At 40.6% G+C, this 21,442-nt stretch overlaps 1 protein-coding gene across 8 annotated transcripts in view; it reads left to right on the forward strand.

The window, feature by feature from the left end:
- Positions 1–21,142, forward strand: part of SWT1 (SWT1 RNA endoribonuclease homolog) — a 26,656-nt gene extending 5,514 nt beyond the window's left edge. For 5 of the 8 annotated variants that reach the window (XM_005531311.3, XM_014260012.2, XM_014260010.2 and 2 more), the window contains 15 exons: positions 70–135; positions 275–331; positions 928–1,057; positions 1,184–1,285; positions 2,788–2,976; positions 3,308–3,401; positions 4,580–4,716; positions 5,784–5,923; positions 7,183–7,321; positions 8,146–8,291; positions 9,421–9,629; positions 10,549–10,677; positions 18,046–18,112; positions 18,787–18,851; positions 20,139–21,142. In XM_005531311.3, coding sequence (XP_005531368.1) covers positions 70–135; positions 275–331; positions 928–1,057; positions 1,184–1,285; positions 2,788–2,976; positions 3,308–3,401; positions 4,580–4,716; positions 5,784–5,923; positions 7,183–7,321; positions 8,146–8,291; positions 9,421–9,629; positions 10,549–10,677; positions 18,046–18,112; positions 18,787–18,851; positions 20,139–20,244 — 1,776 coding nt within the window. In that variant the 3' untranslated portion in view covers positions 20,245–21,142. Of the gene's footprint in view, positions 1–69; positions 136–274; positions 332–927; positions 1,058–1,183; positions 1,286–2,787; positions 2,977–3,307; positions 3,402–4,579; positions 4,717–5,783; positions 5,924–7,182; positions 7,322–8,145; positions 8,292–9,420; positions 9,630–10,548; positions 10,678–18,045; positions 18,113–18,786; positions 18,852–20,138 lie in introns of those variants that run through there. The other 3 variants (XM_088060325.1, XM_014260013.2, XM_014260014.2) reach the window with 3 other exon arrangements.
- Positions 21,143–21,442: the final 300 nt, after the last annotated feature.

The raw sequence follows: 21,442 nt of genomic DNA on the forward strand, positions 1-21,442 counted from the left end.
GGAATCCCCAGTGTTCTCTAAAAAGCTTTCTAAGACATGTGTCGTTCTTCTGTTCCTGTTTGTTTCTAGAAGGTCCCTTGCACATCTGACTTCTGCCAGGGAAGTGAGGTCACAAAGCCTGTGCCTGTCCCAAAGGTGAGTGAGGGACTTGTTTAACCCTGTAGGGCTATATTCCAGAACTCCTGACATGGGTATCCCTTGTACCTCAGTATTCCTTAATATTTTGTGATATTGGTAGAGTGTATATTTGTGGTGTTTTTAATTCTCCCTACAGAGCTCTGAAGACTTTCCACCCCTTCATGACAATCAGAGCACAGAAACAGACCAAGAGGTTGGTAATGCTTTCATTTAATAGTTCTGAGTTGTCTTAAAGACCAAGGGCACTGAGGTTGTCTAATGGGAAATTCCGTGACCTTTCCTAGTATTTGGCATTGCTGGTTCATCTACACTCAAATGTGGAGCATTTATTTAAAAGACTAAGCAAACTTGCTGAAGTGCTGCTAATCAGGAACTTTCTGAGCTAAAGAGTGTCTTTCTGTTACCATGTGCAACAAAAGGGCCTTCATAGTTGCTCACATGCTTCAGCTATCTCATTTTTCATCCTCTAACTTTTTAGTTGGAAGACAGACATACTTTTTAAGAAGTGCTTGTTAGGAAGCTTCCAGTTTGTGTAGCAAAAAAAATATAGCAAAGTTTTTGAATACCATGTAGAAAGGTCATAAATCTTTCTAGTCCATATTTTGGATATCTTTAGTGGAGCATATGGAGAAGTTTTCGTGGATTTACATTTCCTGTACTGACTTAAAATTTTTCAGACATCATTTTGAGACAATTTTAACAGTTTTAGTGCAAAAGTATTTTTTTGGCTAATAATTATGAAGTGATTCCTTTCAATGGATTGCACACATGCACATTTTCTCACTGTAGATGCAGATAGTTGAAGACCTGCATGTTGCTCGTGTGGAGAAGAGGATGGCCCTTTCTGTAGTACAGACCTGTGGAGAACTTACAAGCATGGAGATAGATCTTCCAGAACAGGATTTAAATATTTCTGCTGGTATGTTATGATTGGATCTGCTTTGCTTTCTAGTTGCAACAAGTAATTAGTTATTAATGGTCTGAGTAGGGAGCACACAACTGATTATTTCTGCCGTTTTCTCTTTTTTCTCTTCTTTTCCCCTAGGGTCTTCTAGTTCTGGTCTGAACATCCTAGTGGTGATTGACACAAATATAATGATTAGTCACCTTGAGTTTGTGAAATCCCTGAAATCTGAGGATATACTAGGTATGTAAATATGTTCTGATGAGCAAGACATTGTAAGAAAAACATATGCTGTAAGAGCTTCAGGCAACCTGAAGGAAACTAAGCCCTGGGCTCCTTAAAAAGGCACTAGGTTGCATGCAGAGGTGGAAGGCACACGCTTGAGAGCTTGGTTCTGTGAACCCAAACGAGCTGCATCTTAGGGAAGCTTCAGCTGTGGAACCAGAACCTACTGTGCTTATAACCCATGTACCTGCAGAGAATCATGGCAGATATTCCCAGGAATATGCTTGAATTCAGTGGTAAATAAGTCTTAACCCTTTCTAAGAACATAATCTAATCATTTAACCCCTTACTAGTGATAACTGATTCCTTATCTCCTTTTAGCATTTATTTTTCTAGAAATATAGTCCAAAAAGTGTTGAGCAGTCATGCAGTGCTTTGTTTCTGTCTTGGTAAAGGTGGCAGAACTGAGCAATTTCTCAGGAACTGAGAATGCAGACCCTGGTGCTAATATCTGCCTCTAATATGCTGGGAAGCTGTTGGTTATTTAATATTTGCAGGATTAGTTTCATGCATGTCAGTTCTTGGTAGGTATATCTGGAATCTGTCAGAATGCTTAGGGCGCTTTGATGCTTTCAGCTAATGAATACACTTACTCCAGCCACTTGGAAAATACCTTTCCTTAGGGCCTGAGTGATTTTCAGGAGTGTGTCAGACTGTATTTCTTCTCCCAGATTAGGAATGGTGTTGTCTTATGTACACTGAGATGCCTTTTTAGAGTACTGCAACTCCCAGTTTCTAATTCTGCACCAGACCCACTATGTTGAGAAGGCTGCTGATACCCAGCCTATTTATTACAAAGTAGATGGTTATTAATGAATTTTTTCAAAATTCTGTTCTTAAAATGTGAATGAGAAAGAAAATGGTTGAAATATTTGTCATGGGAGGACCAACAGAACAGTCATTAAACTTCTGATTTACTCTGTATTTCATATAAAAGCTTAAAAGTTCAGCCCATACTTACCTACAAACAAAACCATGGTCCAGTATCCACACTTCCTGTTCCTGGTTTAGGAGTGCTGGTTGGCAATGAACACAAGCCCTTGCTGCTTTTTTTTGCTGCTTGTTTTGGCACAGTGACTGCTGTGGTCACTCAGGTGTGTGCAGCTGCTGTTTCACCTTGCTGCAACATCTTAGAGTGGGTGTGTGCCAAGATAATTGCTGCAAATGTGTCATAATATTGTCAAAGTATTCTGCTGATTAAAATTGTGTCTCCCTTCTGTTTGTCTAGTATAGTCACTTTTCCATGTAATCAGTGGAGTGCCAGATTGAGGTTAGATTAGAAAGAGGGAAGTCAGCTCTTTTTTGAATGGTAGATTCTCTTGAGCAAGGATTATGAAAACTATTGGCAAAAAGGTGTGAACTTGCGTAACTATGATGCTTGAATTGAAGGTTCTCTGTAGTAGTTTGTGTCACTCCTGCAAATACCTTTGTTTATTGGTGGTGGGTTTTTTTTCTTCCAGGAGTTGATAGACTTGCATTAATAATTCCTTGGGTCGTCCTGCAAGAGCTGGACAACTTGAAGAAGGGGAGAATGTTGCAGCATGTTCGGGACAAAGCTATCCCTGCAGTGCAGTTCATCTACAAGTGTCTCAAGAGCCAGGATTCCAAACTGTGGGGGCAATCCATGCAACTGGCTTCTCAAAAAATGTGTAATACATGTGTAATCCATTTGTGCTGGGTACTTCATCCTTGCACTTCACCTAGTGGCAACCTTAGAATTCTGAATTTGATGGAGGTTTCTTCACTCTGCTGTTTGCTAATTAAAATGAGCTAATTTTTTACAGCAGCCTTCAGAGTGTATCCAAGGCTGTGGCATGTGAATGTCTTCACTATTGTTTTACCAGTTTCTCACTTTCACGTTACACTTGCATCTTTGTGTGGGGAGTGTTAAATATACAAAGAGCATCATGAGTGCACTGAGGTGTTTGAGAGGCTGAGTTGTGCCCACATCCCTCAACTGTGTCTGCACTGCCTTTGCAGATGGGCTGAGTGATGAGAACAATGATGACCGTGTCCTGCAGTGCTGCCTGCAGTACCAGAAGCTCTTCCCACAAGCTCTTGTTGTCCTCTGCACGTGAGTTCCTTGGTGCTTTTAGCTTTCCTGCTACACTGCTTTCAAATCAGGGCTTAAAGAAATAGTTTCTGAACTAAGCTCTTGGAAGGGCAATCACCCTCTTAAAAGCTAGAGTAGAAGGATATAATAAACTACAATTGGAGATTGAATCACCTTCCTGAGCTTGAGGCCTGAAATAGAATTCAGCTTACTCAATATTCAATTCTAAAACTTGTTAAAGCGTAGGTTTCTCAGATTTTATTCTGGTTTCTCATAAAAAGTATTACTGAATTTGCAAAATAGGAAAGAATATGTAAATTAAAGGTTGATATTCAGTTAGAGACTACCCCTGTTCTCAGCCAGGTGAGCAGAAGCAAACAAGGGGTTAATCTTAGAAAGAAGGAAGGTGGGGATGGATTTGCTGCTGTTCCTGTTTGTGAGGATAACAGCTGACCTCTGGGTATAGATTCTGAATTTGATATGAGCAGGTGAAGCCAGCTTGATGGACTAATACTCCTTGGCTCTACTTGCTCTGGTCTTGACTAGAGCCAGTTCCTGCACAGTTCAGTGAGTGGGGTTAAAACTCTGGGCACCATTTGTGTTGTTCAAGTTGACATGGGTGGCTGCTGAAAATGCTGTTTCAGTCATTGTATGCATAGGATAGTGATGGTGATTCTAGGTTTCACTGATCAAAAAGCAGGAGTTGAGTTCAGAACTACTTTTCATCCAAAAATCCCTTTATTCTCTACCAATATAAGCAGTGAAAATTTTTGAGAAAGTACTGGGATGCAATTTTGTCCTGGATTTTTAAAGTTGTTCTGCTGGAGCAGAACCTCAGAGTGGCATCTGGGATAATGATTTGGCCAGCAGAATAGTTAAAAAAGGATCTCAACAAAGAGAATTAACAGTAGCCATCAAATAAGATAGTACTGTCTTAGAATTATTGCCTGGTTTGCTTTCTGAGATCATAGCAACTAAGCATCACTGCTGTAGTAATTATAGCTATTGTTTTCTTAAATCTAGACCCTGAAACACTTTTCATTATGTTTCTTATTTTTACTTAATTTTCTGGTTTAATTTCTGATTGCGTGAGAAAGAGAACTTCGTCTATAAAATGAAGTTCACAAAATAAGTTTTCCAAATACAGGTTTTTTCAATGTGCTGCTTTTATTCCTTCTTTGACAACAATTCTTTTCTAGGGATGATAAAAATTTGTGTAATAAAGCCATTGTGAGTGAGATCAAGGCATTCTGCAAAGCTGATCTAGTCACTGCTCTGCAGAATGTGAATGCACATAGGCCCCAGAACTCTGAGGAGCTGCAGCAGCCAAAGCAGGGTGAGTCTGTGGAATATGCTGGTGAATGTGTGAAAACCAGTGGGGTAGAGGAAGAACAGTTGCTATTGTACCTTCGGTTTTCCTATGCTCTGAATCCTTAGGAAAGTTTTTTGTTAAGGGAAGGTTTTTTCAAAGGTTTTCTGAAAGTTTGAGACATTAATTAAACCATCTGTCTCAGAGTTCTAAGAAATTTAAATATGATATATTTTTATTTTATAATAAAAACACTGCATTAATTTCCTGTGTTAGGGTAATTTAAAAGGTGACCTGAACTTCCTGGGACTGAAGGATGTCGCTAAAGGACACAAAATGATTCACACAAACGCCTCTTCAGTGTCAGAACAGGAAAGAGGAAATTTTATTCTCTGACTCCAGTATTTATAGATTCTCGACAATGACCAGGGATTGGATAATTAAGTTACCAGTTTCCCAAACACACCAGTCATGTGAAACGCCCATCAAAAGACATTTCTTAGAAGGAATGTGATAAACAACTTATGTTTATGTTACTTTCATGGGAAAGTAACTAAAACTATGAAAACATTATCAGAAGGCTTTAAGTATCAAGGCAACATCTCACCCTTTCTCCTTTAAAAAAGAAAAAGAAAATGAACAATATTCTAAACAATCAAAAAGGAAAATAAACAATGTTCTAAAAAATCCAATGGCTCTAGTTTCAGGGTGATAGAAAGAGGTTTTTCCATTTTTCCAAAGATACAGGTACAGCTTGTGGAGCTCGGAAGTGATCCTCTTGTGCTTGCTGATAACCCTGTTGGCTGTATATGATCTAAATTATTTAAGGAGAAAAGAAATGTGAAGTAAGATCACTAATGAGTAATACTCCAGGGAAATTAACCTTCTTGGTTAGTAGCTCTTAATTAAAAATACAGTAAAAGTGGGTATAACTAGAAATACTTGAAACTTAATTAGGTCTAGCACATCTGCTTTATAAACTAAAGTACAGTCTGTCCTTATTTATGGGGACTAATTCTTCATGTACCATCAACATGAGTTTTTGAGTATAAACCCAGTTTCAATAAATGCCTTTGGTGTCATTGGTTTGACAGATACAGAATTTGGGAAGAGAAGAGGAAATGCTACGCAATTCCCAAATGTGCTTCCAGACCTTGAAAGGAACTTAGGAGAAGCTTTGTCTTGTATTTTGGAGACTGAAATGAAACTTGCCTTTGGAAACCTGTGGATGGAGGTAGTTTCTTAGATCATCTTGCTTGATATTTTGATTATTGAGAGGTTTGAATGTCCTTGGTATTTTATTGCTATTAATACCTGTGCCAAGCCAAACCCAAGTCATCCCAGGTCCCTGATATCATTGACAGGAAACAGCTTAGTGTTTGCTTTTAATATTTCATTTTATAGCAAGATTATTCTGTTTGACCACTAGTGTGCAACATGTGCAGTAGTTAGTTAGAATTTTAATGACACAGTAATGGGTGGTGGTTTATCAGTGTGAAGTTTCAGAATTCTTTTTATTAGTGGCATTAAAATTCTATTTCAGCTTTTCTAGTCAAGTAAATCCCTGCAGTGTAAATACATCATGCAAGAAGTCATTTTGTCATGTTCTGGATAATATTGGAGCATTTCTTGCAGGCATTTCTTCCCCACCAGAACAGATGTGGATAAAACTGTTCACAGCTAAACTGATTCCAGTGCAGATATAGAATGTGACAAGAGAAGTAATGAGAGCCTCTAAACATGCTTTCAAAAGTCTTGTTTGCAGAAGATAAATACCCATGTACAAGACACTTTCAAATCATCCATGTTTTACTTCAGATTCCATTTTTTAGCTGCGGGGGGTTGTTAAGAGTTTAAATTTATTGCAGATAAGTGTCTGTGGCTTTAAAAATCCCCGAAAATCATGGGGTGACTGTTGTTTCCCACGCTGTCCTGATTAGCTGCTAAGCTTTTAATCATTTCTCTGTTCACTTAGTTAATTTCTTTTAGTATCTCTTCAAACAGTAGTTTCACTTGATAGTAGTGAATTCTCAATTTTTTTATAATACATGTGTTTTATTTCATGTATAAATAGTCACAGAGTTTATTTTTATTTTGTAACAGTACTGGAAAATCAAAGGCATATTTACTGTTGTTCTTTTTGTTCTTGTTACTGTTGGCTTTTGTGCACAAGTAACTCATTAGATCAGTTTTGAGATAAATCAAAGTATTAAGAGTTTTTGAGGAACGGGGAACCAGAGATCATAAGACTGATTGATTGTGCATTGCTTCTGAATAAGCATCACTGTTTAACCATAGTGCTGCTGAATCAAATCTTTATTAATAGATAAACTTGTTTAAATCTGGACATGGTCTTATTTCTGAGGAATCACTGAAATTCTCCTTCAGCAGTCACAAATCATCACATTCTTGAAGAACAGAGCTGTTGTGGAATGTATAGGAATATGTTGAAATGAAAACCAGCCTTTGAATTTATAACGTACTCTTTTCCAGATCCTGTATCTGAAGCCACCATGGACCTTGGCAAATCTGCTGAAATGTTACAAAAAACACTGGATAGCTGTTTTTGGTTATGTGGTGCCAAGGAGTTTACTTTCAACCATTGAATATCTTTCTAAACACCTTTATGCAGGTAACAGTCCCTGAGAACATAATTGTAAACTTGTGAAAAGCCTCCCTGTTCTGGTTTGAGTTATAGAATTAACTGGGTGTATTAATGGTCACGAAAAGTTCTGAGTTATTTTTAAAAAACAAATAATCCTTTTCCCTCCTTTGGTCCCATGTTACATGTGACCAAATTATCTGCATTTGTCAAAAATTATGGAGTGGCAAAGGATATTTAATGTGGTATGTGAGGGCAGGGAGGTTTGTTTTAAAAAGAAGCCAACCAAATAAAAAGCCCCACAAACCTTCTATTTGTTTAAAGATGTCTTTGAGCATTTGATTTTGACAGATAGACCTGGTGAACTCCCCCAGAGGGTGGTGGGCACTGCCCAGGCTCCCCAGGGAATGGACACGGCCCCAAGGCTGCCAGAGCTCCAGGAGTGTTTGGACAATGCTCCCAGGGGTGCACAGGATGGGATTGTTGGGGTGTCTGTGTAGGGCCAGGGGTTGGACTCAGTGTTCCTGGTGTGTCTCTTCCCAGTCAGGATAGCCTGTCATTTCTTGGTTCTACCTCTTTGGGATATTGCTGTTCTGCAGAATTATTTTAGATACGCCAGTTGATCCTTGTGCAAGATCCCAGGATAAATTTGGAAGACTTGGTTAAGGAGTGAGCAATCTCATGCGTGTTTCTCTGAGATTGTTGTACCTGATGCTTCTGAACCATTTTCCTTGGCTTTTCATGTGCTTCTGTTAATCTAGGTATTTGTGTATTAAATTTGCCTGCCAAGACTGTTAAAGCCTAACTTTTTTTTTTTTTTTTTTTCCTCTCTTACATTAATGTCTAAACACCAGATAAGCCATTTGACTCCTCAACAGTGTGTATCCTGCTCCAGGAATCCAAAAACCTGCTCCATGCTTTCAGCTGCAGGTCAGACTACAATGGTGTCCTGCCCCAGGCTTATGCTGAAGTGACAAAACTGTGTGAGACCCTTGGGGAGGTAATGACAGCTTTGGTGTTTGTCCACCTCACCCCATCCTGGAGTTGTTCTGCGTTCCAAACCTGGCTTAGATTTCTTAATTATTCCCATCATTTCCACTGATTACTCCAGGAAATGTTGCTGGAGTGTTTTCTAAAGGAAGAGACTCTGACTTTAATTTTCATGCAGTGAATATCTGCTGATACATTTTTTCCCTAATATAAACATGTTAGTATTGGAAGGGTGACTGAAAGCCATTATTTTCTCTTAGTTTGCTATTACATTTGTATCTGATGTGCCTTAGAGATTAAACTTGCTGTTTTTCCTTCTGACATGGATCCCATACTGCTGTTCTTAAGTGTGTTATTTCAGCTTTCTTTGTCTTTGTAGCTGAAGAAGGGACTCTCTTGTATCCCTTGTGGTTTGTGATGGTTACTGGGGGTTGTCCTGACACCTTTTTGTGTTCTCAGAAGTTGGTCTTCATTCCCAGCTCAGCTCTTAGTTGCTGTGTAGGAAATTCCAACTGTCTTGCTTTATGGTTACTGTCAGTTCTGTATGTAATGGCATAAAAACTGGAGTCATGAGCGTGGATGAAATATTTGGATTTATGGGAAAGAAGATAGGTCAGAACAGCTGTAAAGTGTTCTTGGTGTCCTTGGAAAAGGCTGAAGGGGAAAGAAAGAAGGTCAGGAGTCACTTGTGCTGGGACCTCTGTGCAATGCAGTCAGCCCTGAACCTGAGGTTCTGCTGTCATGAGAATCAGGCTGTGTCTGAAAACCTGTCAGGAAGGAAATTCCTCCCTGTCAGGGTGGTGAGGCTCTGGCACAGGGTGCCTGGAGTAGCTGTGACTGCCCCTGGATCCCTGGAAGTGTCCAAGGCCAGGTTGGATGCTTGGAGCAAGCTGGGATGGTGGAAGGGGTCCCTGCCTGTGCAAGGGGATGCCACTGGATTGGCTTTAAGGTCCCTCCCAACCCAAACCATCAAGAGAGGCTTTGGATGCAGAGACTGTAACCAAGGTGACTCAAAGAGTTCAGCCTTGATTTCTTGAGCATTGCTTTAAAAAAAAAATCTGTAGAAATATGTAGATTCTGGTTTTATGAAGTTGGGAACCAAATACATTGATTATTTGTTTGCTGAACTGTTTTATAAGGTGAGGGCAGACAGTGAGCAGGATTTATCAGAAGACATCATGGTTCTTTCAGAAAATGCTGCATGTGAAAGAATGGAAGCCACGATGCCCAGTCTGCAAAGCACTGAGGAAAAAGAGCTACATCCCACCTTTCATGTGGCTCAGGAAAACAGGCACCAGGAAATCTGGTCAGTCCTGGAAGGTGTTTGGAACACCATGAACTTGTACAGGTACAGCTTGCTAAAGGGGCTCAGAACTAATACATAACCTTAGATAACTTTCAAAGAAGCGCACTTTAGAAACAGATTTTTTACCCTGTAATTAATCTAAATTGACCCCTTCCAAAAAAAAAGAAAAAAGAAAAAAAAAATATCACACACCAGTCACACAAGAGTTGGGAGCATGCAAATTGTTATGTCAGTCTGCTGCTCTTTTTCTGTGCAGCAGCTGAAATGAGTTGCCCTGGAAAATAAAGTTAAAAACCCCACAAGTGTGAGACATCCATGAAAATCTTGTATTTTTCCATAAAATAGCATCTAAGATCTTAATATTCTTGTGGTTATTTTCTTTCCAAACCTAGTGGAAATCTACTGGCTTATGCAAAATTCTATATCCTATTTTAAAACTTGAAAATCAATTTAAAATAGTAAACATTTTGTTTTTAAGCAAAATTCTTCACTTTCTGAAATGCAGAATCTAATGAATTTCCTTTCTCATGTAAACTGAGAATTGCAAGAAATTACCTTCTCTTCCATCTAGATGTTTTACCATTGCTTTTATTTTGGTTATTTTTGAAAAATCTGCTGGAAACTCACTGCAATGCCATATCTTTTGATAAAATCCAAATAGGTACTGTGTTCTCTTTTTGTTGTCTTAGTCTGGAATCTTTTCCAAGGAGGGGCTCTGAGTCAACCAAGCACAAAGAAACTCCATTTCTGATGGTCTGTAAGGACTCAGCTAATCATCAGTGATAACTCCATTTCTGCGTTGCCATTTATTCTGAGACTGTTTTAGATAGTGTGATTTATATTTGACCTTTTTGCTTTAATAGACAAAATACAAGCACAAAATAGACACTGTGTTTCTCTGAATTCTGAGCTTTTTTATTAACTGTTTTTCTGTCTCTACTTTATTTCTTTTGAATTTCAGTATTGAGCTGTTCCAGAAGCTGGACCCCAGTGCAGTGACCATGGCTTCCAAGGCCTCATTTGAGGAGGCTTTTTTTGGCCTGCAGAAGCTGTTGGCAGCAGTGAAGGACATCCGTGAGGGCATTGGCAGGTAAGCACTGCAGCTGGGTGCAAAAGGTGTGACAAGCACCTGAAGTCACAAAAATCTGAAATATTTCAGCACCAAACCACTCTTTATTCTGTGTGCTTGGTGACACGATTTGCAGTAAAAATCCTGCTGTCAAGGCTGCCTTGCATCATTGGTAACAAAATATCATGAAAGAGTTGCAGACGCGGAGATCTCTTGTAGGGAATTGCCTTCTGTGTCTGGGATTTGTTTTCCACCATTTGACCACCAAATCACCTCTAATGAGGTGTAAGTGGAGCTATTAATGGTGATGATTATTACATCAGTTCTGATGGCAGGAACTTTGAATAATTCAGGGCATCTGTGTTTCAAATGTGAGGCCCGCTCAGATGGGGGGCAAAGTTCCAATAGAGTGAAGGATATAAAGTTTTGGGGCTTTGCTATTCCCAGTTCAGGTGTTCTTCGTGACAGCCATAACAACAACAATCAGCTGCATTCTCTCTTTAGGCAGGATAATATTCCCTCTGTCCTCATAGAATCACAGAATCTCAGAATGGTTTGAGTTGTGAGGGATATTAAAGCCCATCCTGTGCCACCCCTGCCATGGGCAGGGACACCTTCCACTATCCCAGCTTCCTCCAAGCCCTGTCCAATCTGGCTTTAGATACTTCCAGGGATCCAGTGTCACCCTGAAAACTAAACCTTCTGATCTTGTTTTCCTAGTTTTAGTTACTTTCCCAGGAAAGTAACTGTAAACATAAATGTTTACACATTCCTTCTAAGAAACATCTTTGATGGACGTTTCACATGACCAGTGTGATTGGGAAGGTGGTAATTTAGTTATCCAAACCCTGGTCATTGTCAAGAATCTATAAATACTGGAGTCAGAACATAAAGTTACTTCTTTTACTCTGATACCATTGAGATGTGTCCATGTGAATCATTCTGTGTCCTTTAGCGACAATCCAGGGGCAGCCACAGCTTCTCTGGGCACCTTGTGCCAGAACCTTCCCACCCTCACAGGGAACAATTCTTTCCCAGTATCCCTCCTAACCCTGCCCTCTGGCAGGGGGAGCCCCATGCCTCTGCCGTTTTTTTTACAGCTCAAAAACTTGAAAGTTTCAGGAAGAATAAGGAATCTCCTGTATGGTCTTGGCTTAGTCCTTTTTTCATGGCAGTGAAATACAGGTCCATTCAAAGAATTACAGTCTCTTTCAAATATAAATAATCAAAATATTATAAAATTAGAAGCAGACAAATATGGATAGAAGTGTGAGCTTGAGCAGCTGTGTGCCACTGGATTGAATTTATTGCTGGTGAGTTTTTTACCCTCTAAGGAAATGGTTTCAATAAAGCAGGTTACTGCTAAACTTTGCTCTCTTCATTCCAATGCTGAAGTTTTTGCAACAGATCCTGTGGTATCACTTTATAGATGTGGTGGATGAGATTAAATGGGACTATGGAATATTCAGGATGGTTATTTTTGTGTTGCAGAGGTGTTTCATCGAAAACTGTTGGTTTTCTTTGTATGGGAGAGCTCTGTAAAAGTAAAAACTGAAATACACAGGCTGATTGTTGCAATGGAGTCGTTTTCCTGGACACTTTGGAAATTCCTGCTCTTCGCAGCAGGTGGCATCGTGGAGCAAGAAATGAGGAGGATTTGCATCCAGAATTTGCTGCATTTGTCTTGAGTGGAGGGATTTAAGAGAATTTGAGAGTTCTGAGGAGCTTTTCCAAAGAGCCAGGAGCTAGGTTAATGTCTCATTGCAGTTTTATGAATATTACAGAGTATTAAAGCAAAAATTCAGAAGTTTTCATAGAATCAGAATGGCTGGGGAAGGAATGGCTGGAAGGAAGCTTAAAGTTCATCTTGTTCCACCCCCTGCCATAGGCAGAACCATCTCACTTCAATTTTGCTGTAAAACTGACCTTGCAGTGTATTTTTTTTTTTCTTGATTTTTGAAAAAATGCCTCTCAGTGACTTAATCTAATGGCATGATTGCAGGAAAGGAGGCACTGGATTAAAAATAGTGAGAAAGTTTTGTCTTGAATATTTGGATGTAATACAGCTTTTAGTGATAAAATACAGCTGATTCTGTGGTACCTTCTGGTCCCTGCTGTCCAGAAGAGAGAAAATACCTTGTGAAAGTTTGGAAGCTTTACCAGTAAATTATATTAAAAGTTCAACTGCATTGAAAGTTTAGATTTTCAGATTGTTAAAAACAATTTGAAAAACATGATGATGCTTTTTGAGATAAATGTAATGATACCCTTAATTATAAAAAAGAATACTACACCAGTGGCAGTACCCCAGCTATTCAGGCCTGATGGCCAGAACATGTTAATGACAAATACAGATACAGAAAAGGGGAAAAAAAAAGCTGTTTCATTGAAGATGTGTCAGTAACGGCTTTTGGCACATTACCCTGTTCTGGTAACTTTTGTCACACCATGCAGATTTTTTATTCTGTCTTGGCTTCTTCCTCTAACAGCCTTGGTAGCAGAGTGGTGTTTGTATTGCACAATTCTGCGTGCCAGCAATGATAGCCTTCAGCTCTGAAATTAAGAATAATTAGTACGGTTAGCATATTCTAACTATATTCCATTACTATTGGTTATGAGCGAAGGGTATGAAACCTCTGAAATTTAAGCATCCAGTAAAACTGTGAAACCATTACATTATTTTAAATAATTTTGGATTGAAAATTTGTAAGTGTTCTTACTGCTGATTTATATTTGTATTTGGGTTGGGTATTATTTGGAACCAGTTAATTGGGGTACCATACTTAAGGTCTCTTACGTTAATCCTTTAAAATAAAATAGAGGTTTAGATTGGCTGATGGTTGCCCTCAGCTGAATAGAACTTGTGATTCCAAGCTTTTATATGCAGCCCTAGGGAACTGGACATTGTCTTAGTCTCCTGCCAAGTTTCTTTTAGTTAAAAAATCCTTGTTCATAAAGAAGAAAGAAAATTCAGTCTTTGGTGAATTGATACAGTTATTTCAAGCTGGATTTTTTCTTTTCATCTGTTGGCTAAAAGATAAATTTTTTGTTCATATGCCAACTTAAAAATCACTCACAGCTTACAGCATATACACTTAGATACAGGCCTCCTAAATATTTATGCTAATATGCTGTCACCTGTAAAAATATTGGTCTCTTACTGAACTGCATAACAAGCCTGAATTCTGCTCTTCTAATGTTTTATCTTAATGGAATTTCTCTCACACTCCCAATAGTTTGGAAAAATGTGGTTTAGTCAAGGGCTCCCTAAACATTTGTAAATTAAAAGTGTAATTTCTTAAGATTTCAGTAGTGCAGGAGAGTGTTACTATATCAGAACTGATCACTGAATTTTAATGATTAAAAAAACATTCTGCAATTTTACTAGTTTTAGTACATAATTCCACAGATGTAGAGAAACTGTTTCCTCTTTATTTTTGCAGGTGGTCAGTGGAGAAATTGAGGTTTCTTTTCCTTGGTGTCTCAGTAGAAAATTGTCTTCATTCCCTTAGGCTCCTGTGGCAGTTAATAATTTCTGCCATAAAAATCCCGGTAAAGTCTCTAGATGAAGAGTTCTGCCTTCAATCATGCTCTGCACATAGTCTCTTTCTTGAAGTAAAATTGAGATTAGCTCACTCTTCAAAAAGTGTCAGACATTCAAATCACTACTTGTTTGATTGTTATGGTTTTATGCATTTAGGTGAAACCTGAAACTGAACTTACCTGCAGCCTTCTCTGTTGCCAGGCCCAAATTAAAATGCTCTGTTGTGCCCATTTTAATGACAACTGTAAGAAATAAAGCTCAAATAGAGCTGGAAGTGGGCAGTGCTCCCCAAGGGGCAGGGCAGAGGTGGTGCTGTGCAGCTGGTCACGCCGTGGTGCCTTTAAAGCAGTTTGAAAAGCAGAAAGGTTTCAAACACGGGGTTGTAAAAGCCATGGTGCTTTGAGCTTGTAGAGAGAGGGGTGCCAGCAGGGGCTGACAGCTGAGACATTTCTGCAGTGATAGAAAGCACGAGCTTGGCTTTGGTGAATTTCCCAGCTGGCTGCTGTGGAAGCAAGCCCTGTGCTGGTGGCTGTAACCCCAGTGCAGCCCCTCCGTGCAGCACAGTGAGGAATTGGTAATGGGCCACAGGGAACTTTGGGGTTTCCATTTCCCATCTCCTTTGCTTCCTTAATACTCAGGCAATGAGGTTAAAAGGGGCTGTTAATGGGTGAGGCTGCCTTTTCTCCCATCAGATCCCGGCCTTTTAGATGGAGCTCTGGATTTGTTAATTGGTTAATGTTCTGTGCCAGCCCTGCCAGTCTGAGCTGTGACAGAGGGACAGCTGAGTGGGACAGACCCTGGGGGCACCTCTGGGTGGGACAGGGGATTGCACACAGTCCCACTAGACCTCCCTTGTCCCTGCCCTCATGGGGTCTTGCAGCAGCTGGAAGGCTGGCCTGCTTTCACTGCCACTTGGGTTGTGGGTTGGCTTTTTCACTTCTACTTGATAAGTTCATTTCTGATGCTTTCCAAGTAGGCTTTGCTTTCTCCCAGATCTTCTCTGTGCACAAGTAAGGAACCACATTTTGAGTTATTTCCTATCCATTTCTATTTATTATTGTATCTTACACCTTGTGTTTGTCATCAGACAAGTGACAGGCCAGGAGATAAAGAAACATTGGGAGTGGTTTGGGAAGCACTTGAGATAAAATTACTAAGTCTGACTGTCTCCTTTCTCCCTCCTGCCCCCAAGATGGCATTTAACCTGCAATTGGTGGCACGTATCCATAGTAATTTCTTGGGTCTTTTTGTGACATTCTCTTCTTTACATCACATGCTCAATATTTTCAGAAAACTGTAGAACCACACTGGAGTTCTTAGGTTGAAGCTGAAGTACAGAAAGAGGGCGGGGGTGTAGTGTGGTTCTGCAAGGTTGTGCTGATGGAAAGGTTTTGCATGGATTTCTACCCTCTGCTTTTGAAGCAGTGTGGAGAGAGGAACAGCAGCAGTGGTCAGTGTTGTAGTGGTCACAATACTGAGGTTCACATGGCTGTTTAGAACAGTTTGATGTAAAAGCCCTTTGCTTCATGGATTACTGATTTAGAGGAAGTTCTCTAGACACAGTTCTGTAGTTGAGGCAGACTTTATCACAGAGAAGCTTCCATGGGCAACTTGATTCAATGAAGTAATAGTGGCAGAGTCAATGGTCATACAGATAGATCCAGATTTCCCAGTGTATGCCTTCCCTTAAAATGTCCATTTTCCATAGCATATGGTGGTGGCTACAGGTGATGAAAGCACAGTAGGGAGCAGTGGTGCTGAAAAATCATTGCTGTGCAGACAGGAATGTGTCCGTTTTGTACAGAAGAATATATCCTCAGACTAGAGCTGGTACTGCAGCCCCTATTTAGCTGCAGATAGCTCCAGACTCTTTCATACCTGTTGTGAATCTGCGGGGTAAGTTATGTTGCAGGCTCTTCCCTGAGCAGCTTCCCTGAGCTCTGTGTGGAGTAAGGGCTCTACCCTCAAAACAACAAATCTTTTTTATTTGGAGCTGCTGTAAAACTTGGAGCCAAATGTCAGACTTCTCATTCCACAATACAAACCCAGAAACCATTGTCATTGTCCAAGCAAAGGCCATAAAATGAGGTACAGGATTGAACATTAAGTTACTTGGATAATTAATTACACAATTTGTTTTTTTCCCTAAAGAATTGGAGACACAGTGAGTTTGTCCATCCACCTGGATAGTGTGTTCCCACCATCCTTACTCTGGAGAGCTACCATGGCCAGGTTTTCTTCTGGCAGCTCCATCACTTATACATGTGTATTTGGCACAGCAGGAAGAACAGGGATGGACAGATTTTGCCCCAGAATTTTGTGATGGCCCTGGGGTGAGGTTATTCATAACACCTTAGCTTTTATGTTGTGTCCACTTGTGCATCCAGGCAGTAGTCAGGCAGGTTCTGCCTGGACTGGAACGGAATGATTCCATGAGGAATCAGCCTCTCCCAGGCTTGGGATGCTCTGCTTCTGCTGCTGTAGGTGCTGGGTGTGATAGGCAGGGCTGGATAGCATGGAGCTGCTGCATGGGAAGGGGAGCTGCTGTGCAGTTCCAGCTGCCAGGATTCCTAGGATTTCCATAGAGGGTTACTGGCAGCTTCTCTCTGCCAGGGTTTTCCGCTGCCAAGGCCAATTGTGACTGAGGTGCCCAGGGAAGGCTCTGAGGTGTTTTTAGGCAGAGCAGCCAGTTGGTTCCCTTCCTGACTTGTAGTTGGCAGGTTTAAGGCAAACATTTTGAGTACTGCTACTTAAGAAGGGGTGGAAGAATGCATGACTAATTTTTGGTGATAATTCCTATGAAAAATGATGTGAAAAAGCAGTGGACACTCCAGTTACAATTAATCCTGTGCTGTGTCATGGTCTTCCAGCCTGCTTCAAACACAGGGTCTTTTAATTGGGATTTTTAAACTTACTCTGTTGCTTTCCTGCTTTTTTCCATTCCTAATTAATTCATTTATAAATGAAGCTTACAGCTTGCAAAGAGGAGGGAAAGGAGAATTTGGGCACTTTCCCATGGGAAAGTAAATAGAGCTTTCCCCAAAAGATTTTTTTCTTTTTCCAAGTCCAGTCATTATCTTAATCATGATTTAACTACATAAGAATTAAAAATCAGATTTTTTTCAGTATTTCTTAATATTTAGAAGGTGTTACTTGTGTTTTAATGTTGTTTTTAAGGTACATTTTGCAGCATTTAGGTGGGTTCTGCTTTTTCTGGTGAATGTAAATGAGGTTACACTGGGGTGGAACTGAATTGTATCTGCCTAAATAGATGAGGATAATTAATTTTCTTAAAAACAAACTTCTTTATTGGATTGTGTTCAGCGCCTTGGGAAAAGGGTGTCCATCAAGGTGCTTCATTAAAGCCACTTCTCTTCAGCTGCCACATCTCATTGGCCCTTGGCAGTGTTGGGTGGGAATTGGTGATTGTTAGAAGCAGCAAAAATGGCAAGTGAATTGCAGCATTTGGGCTGCACATGGGAATGTGGAGGGAATGAGTTAAAGCTGGGGTGGGAATGTTGTGTATCCTTTGCTGTGGTTCTGTGTGAGCTCATGGGCCTCGCTGGTGAAGGGCTTTCAGTTAGTGCTGGGTTTCCTCCCTCCTCATACAGAAATGGCTCACAGAAACATGGAAGGAATTTTTAATTAGAAAAAGCCACCAGAAAAGTCTTCACAGAAATAATAAGCTCTTTAATTCTGTTAGAGTAGTGGAAGGGAAAGTTCATAATTTCCTTTTGGTTCAAGTAATTTTTTTTTCCCCTTGAAAATTGCTGACCTGTTTTTTAATTCTTTCATAGATTCCTTTTGTACTTGCTTTAAAGCATCCCCAAACTTTTACTTTTTAGAATTTTGACCCCAACCAGCAGTTTCCAAGATATTTGGACCCTCTATAGCTTTCTCAGAAGACATGAGGTATGACATTTTCTTTGGTGTTTGAGCACTTCACTTACAGCTTTTATTTCAAGTAGCTCTGAGGTCACGTCTCATCACTGTATTTCCACTAAGAATTTTGATTCTTTGCTCTTGTTTGTTAATTGTTGAACATAAAGATAGATTTTGGTTGGATTTCAACAGGTATTTGAGTTGCTTGTGTGGTTTGCTGAGTGCTCACTTGGTGTGAATGACTTACTGTTGAGAGTAAAAAGCCTTGAAGTTAATGTTTTTAATAGAATATTTCCGTTTAATATATTACATATTTCAGTCTTGCAGTGCTCTGCTATACTGGGAAATATATTTGGGGTTTGGGCCTTCACATACTGTTTTGGAATTGATGCAAGTCAGAGCTTATTTCATTTGACATACACGCACATATGTCTATATATGTATATATAAATAAAAATATAGGGTAACATTAAGAGGGGAGGAAGAATTATTGAAGGTCTTTTAGATTTGTGCAGAACTGGTTAGAAAATGGAGCTGAAATTTGTAATTTATTACAAAATGCAGGATGACTTTCTAATGTACTGTCTCAGCTTGAGAGCTTGTTAGGAAATACATGAGCTGTGTCTGCTATTCCTACTATGTAATTGTAGTAGTCATGTCATACCTGATAAATTACTGTATTAATTCTTTCTTCTTTGTTTTAGATCAGTAACAGTCTGAAATTCACTGCTGAGGAGCTGTATGCGTGTGTTTCACAGAAGCTGTACAGGTGAGCCAGTTACTGACCCCATTGGGGGTTAAGGCAGCTTTTTCAGCTGTATTTACCAGGATACCATGAGAGGAATAAACTGGGTCAATAAAAATCCCACTTTGTAGGAACAGTGTAGGGGAAATAAATGGGGGATTTTTAAAATTCCCTTTTTAATTTTAATTCCCAATTAACACAGAGCAGGAGAGGACAAAAATTAAATTGGAGATGAGGCATCAGTGCCTACATGGTTACTTTCAGCTGTTGGAGGTGAGGTGTTGAGCCCTCTTTCCTCTGCCAGTGGTTTCTGGCTCATTTCTTTATGAATTTGTCACTGAAGGTTTGTGAATCCAGGCTCTCTGGGAGGTTTCTAAAATTCCATCATGTTTTTTTAATAATTCTGAGCTGGCTAATAAAGGCCAGATAATTTTTTTTTGCTGTTGTGTGGATATGAATGAGCTGTCACTGGCCAGGGTCAGCTGAGTGAAAGGCTGGAGGGTGAATTATTCTAAGTAGCTTCCCTTTGCCTGGATTCATGCTAGGTCCCTGAATCTTCTGTGAAATTCAGTGTGTGGAGTGCGAGATCAGGAGACAGAGTTTTCAGGGAGAGATCAAAGATCAGGAAGAGAGACATTCAATATTTGTATCAGTAATAAAAACCATAAAAATAAAAAACAGTTTAAAGGCTTTGCTCCCACAAGTTGATTGCTCTAGAGCTGTATTGATACAGGCAGAAAGAAAACAGTGTGTGGAAATCTGTGCTCAGCAGAGTAAAACAAGTGCTTTGGAGACTGCCCTGGCAGCCCTCAGGCTGTGCTTGGGGAACTCAGTGATTGGGGTTTTCTCCCTTTTTTGAGGAACAGCTTTTAAATGGTCTTTTGAGAAAAAATCTTTTGGAAACCTAACTTAGGGTGTGTTTATATGTGATCAGGTTGAGATTACTTTTTTGAAAGGGTCTCAGTCATAAGGGGGCGTACCCAGATCCTTACTTTGAGTGTGAGTACAGGATGTATCAGTGTATGAAGGATGGTTTGAACTGAACCTTCCAGAAACCCAAATCTCTCCAGGAAGTGGATGTCAGTGACCTCTCTTGCCAGTTGTTCCACTTTACCTGCCCTAGAAGGGAACATGACCACTGTGGGTTGGCTGTTGTAAGGAGCTTATGTGAAATCCTCATATTTAGCAGCTGTAATGCAAAAGTCACTGCTGCTGCTTGAGTTTGATGGAAACGTCCTTGAAAATTTAAGGAGTATTTGTAAAGATTCCTGTTCTGTTGTGTCCTGCTAACCTTTCTCTCCTGTCTCCCAGGGAGAGGCTGGAAGTGGGCTGCTGCCAGCTGGCACAGCTGGAACAGACAGTGGAACAGTGCCAAGCATCCGTGCAAAGGGAGGCCGAGAGCCGGGGCTGGCTCTGACCCGGGCTCAGCCTCCTCAGGGGGAGGAGAGAGAAGTGCTGGAGGAGCCAAAAACGTGCCGGCTTTTCTTCCTCCACGGTGCTGGTTTGGGTTGGAGAGAAAACACAGTTCCACGTGGACATTAAATGTCGGGATTTCTGCTGAGAATTCTATTCACTACTAGAATGTTTTGTCTTGAGTGAGGGTTCCTATCTGCTGGATAGGCATGGATAACCAGGGGGAGCAGGGCTGGTTTGGGATGCAGCAGCTGTGCTGTGCTGCTCTGAGCATTCAGTGTTCCTGTGAGGAGCTGAGCTGTTAACGGTTGTATTGGAGAAAGGAATCTGTTTTGTCACCCAGAGAGTCAGAGGGCAGGAAGTAGCTGAGTGCAAGGCCAGGAATGAAGGACTGACCCGCAGAGTCAGCCTGTCTGTCTTGTGCAGTGATGGTTTAAGAGAGAATGTAGAATGGGCAGAGGAGCAGATTGATGCTCATTTTTGCTTAAAGACAAAACACACCCCCCACCCTCATGCAGGTATTTGTCACAGACCCCTTTTCAGAGGAAAAGGGTGTTTCTCCTTTGTTTAAGCAGGAATTTTATTTTCATACAGTGGAAACCTGGTAGCAGTGCTCTTGGGGAAACTCATCCTGCTCTTGCCACATCCTCCTAGAAGGTGGGCCTGGTCTCCAGGTGACATCCCTCTCTGGCTGTACTCTTGGTTGCTTTAAGTCCATCTAACTTCCCAAAAGCCATTTTCTAAGGCCTTTAATCCTACCTCTTCTTGTATGTATGTGTACAGAGATTAGCTGTCTGGCAAAGTTATGAAGTCTATTTTGATATTAACTTTTGGATGTATTTGTAAATTCTTGCTTGTAAAAAATGTAATTTATTGGTATATTAAACAGTGCTTAATTCTGAGTGGCTGTGTGCTGGCTCTGCCCAGTCCCTGTGTATGCAAGTGCAGTGCAGTCCTGCCCAGGCCCCTGTGCCAGGGACGGGGCTGGAATTCCTGTGAAGCACAGTGGCTGTGCAGGTCTGTTTCCATGGGGGTTCTCCAGCCCCAGGAGTGGGGTGAGGACATTGGCTCAAAGGAGCTGACTGGGGGCACATTGTGTCCCAATCCTGGCCCAGCTGCAGCACATGCTGGCCATGCTCTGCAGGCAGCTGGCTGGGAGGGGCTGTTGTAGAGGACAAATCTTTAGTTCCCCATTCTCTGGC

This window comes from Pseudopodoces humilis, chromosome 10 (genome assembly GCF_049639895.1).
Source record: "Pseudopodoces humilis isolate 2021_Gansu_Grassland_sample_001 chromosome 10, ASM4963989v1, whole genome shotgun sequence".
Taxonomy (NCBI): Eukaryota; Metazoa; Chordata; class Aves; order Passeriformes; family Paridae; genus Pseudopodoces; species Pseudopodoces humilis.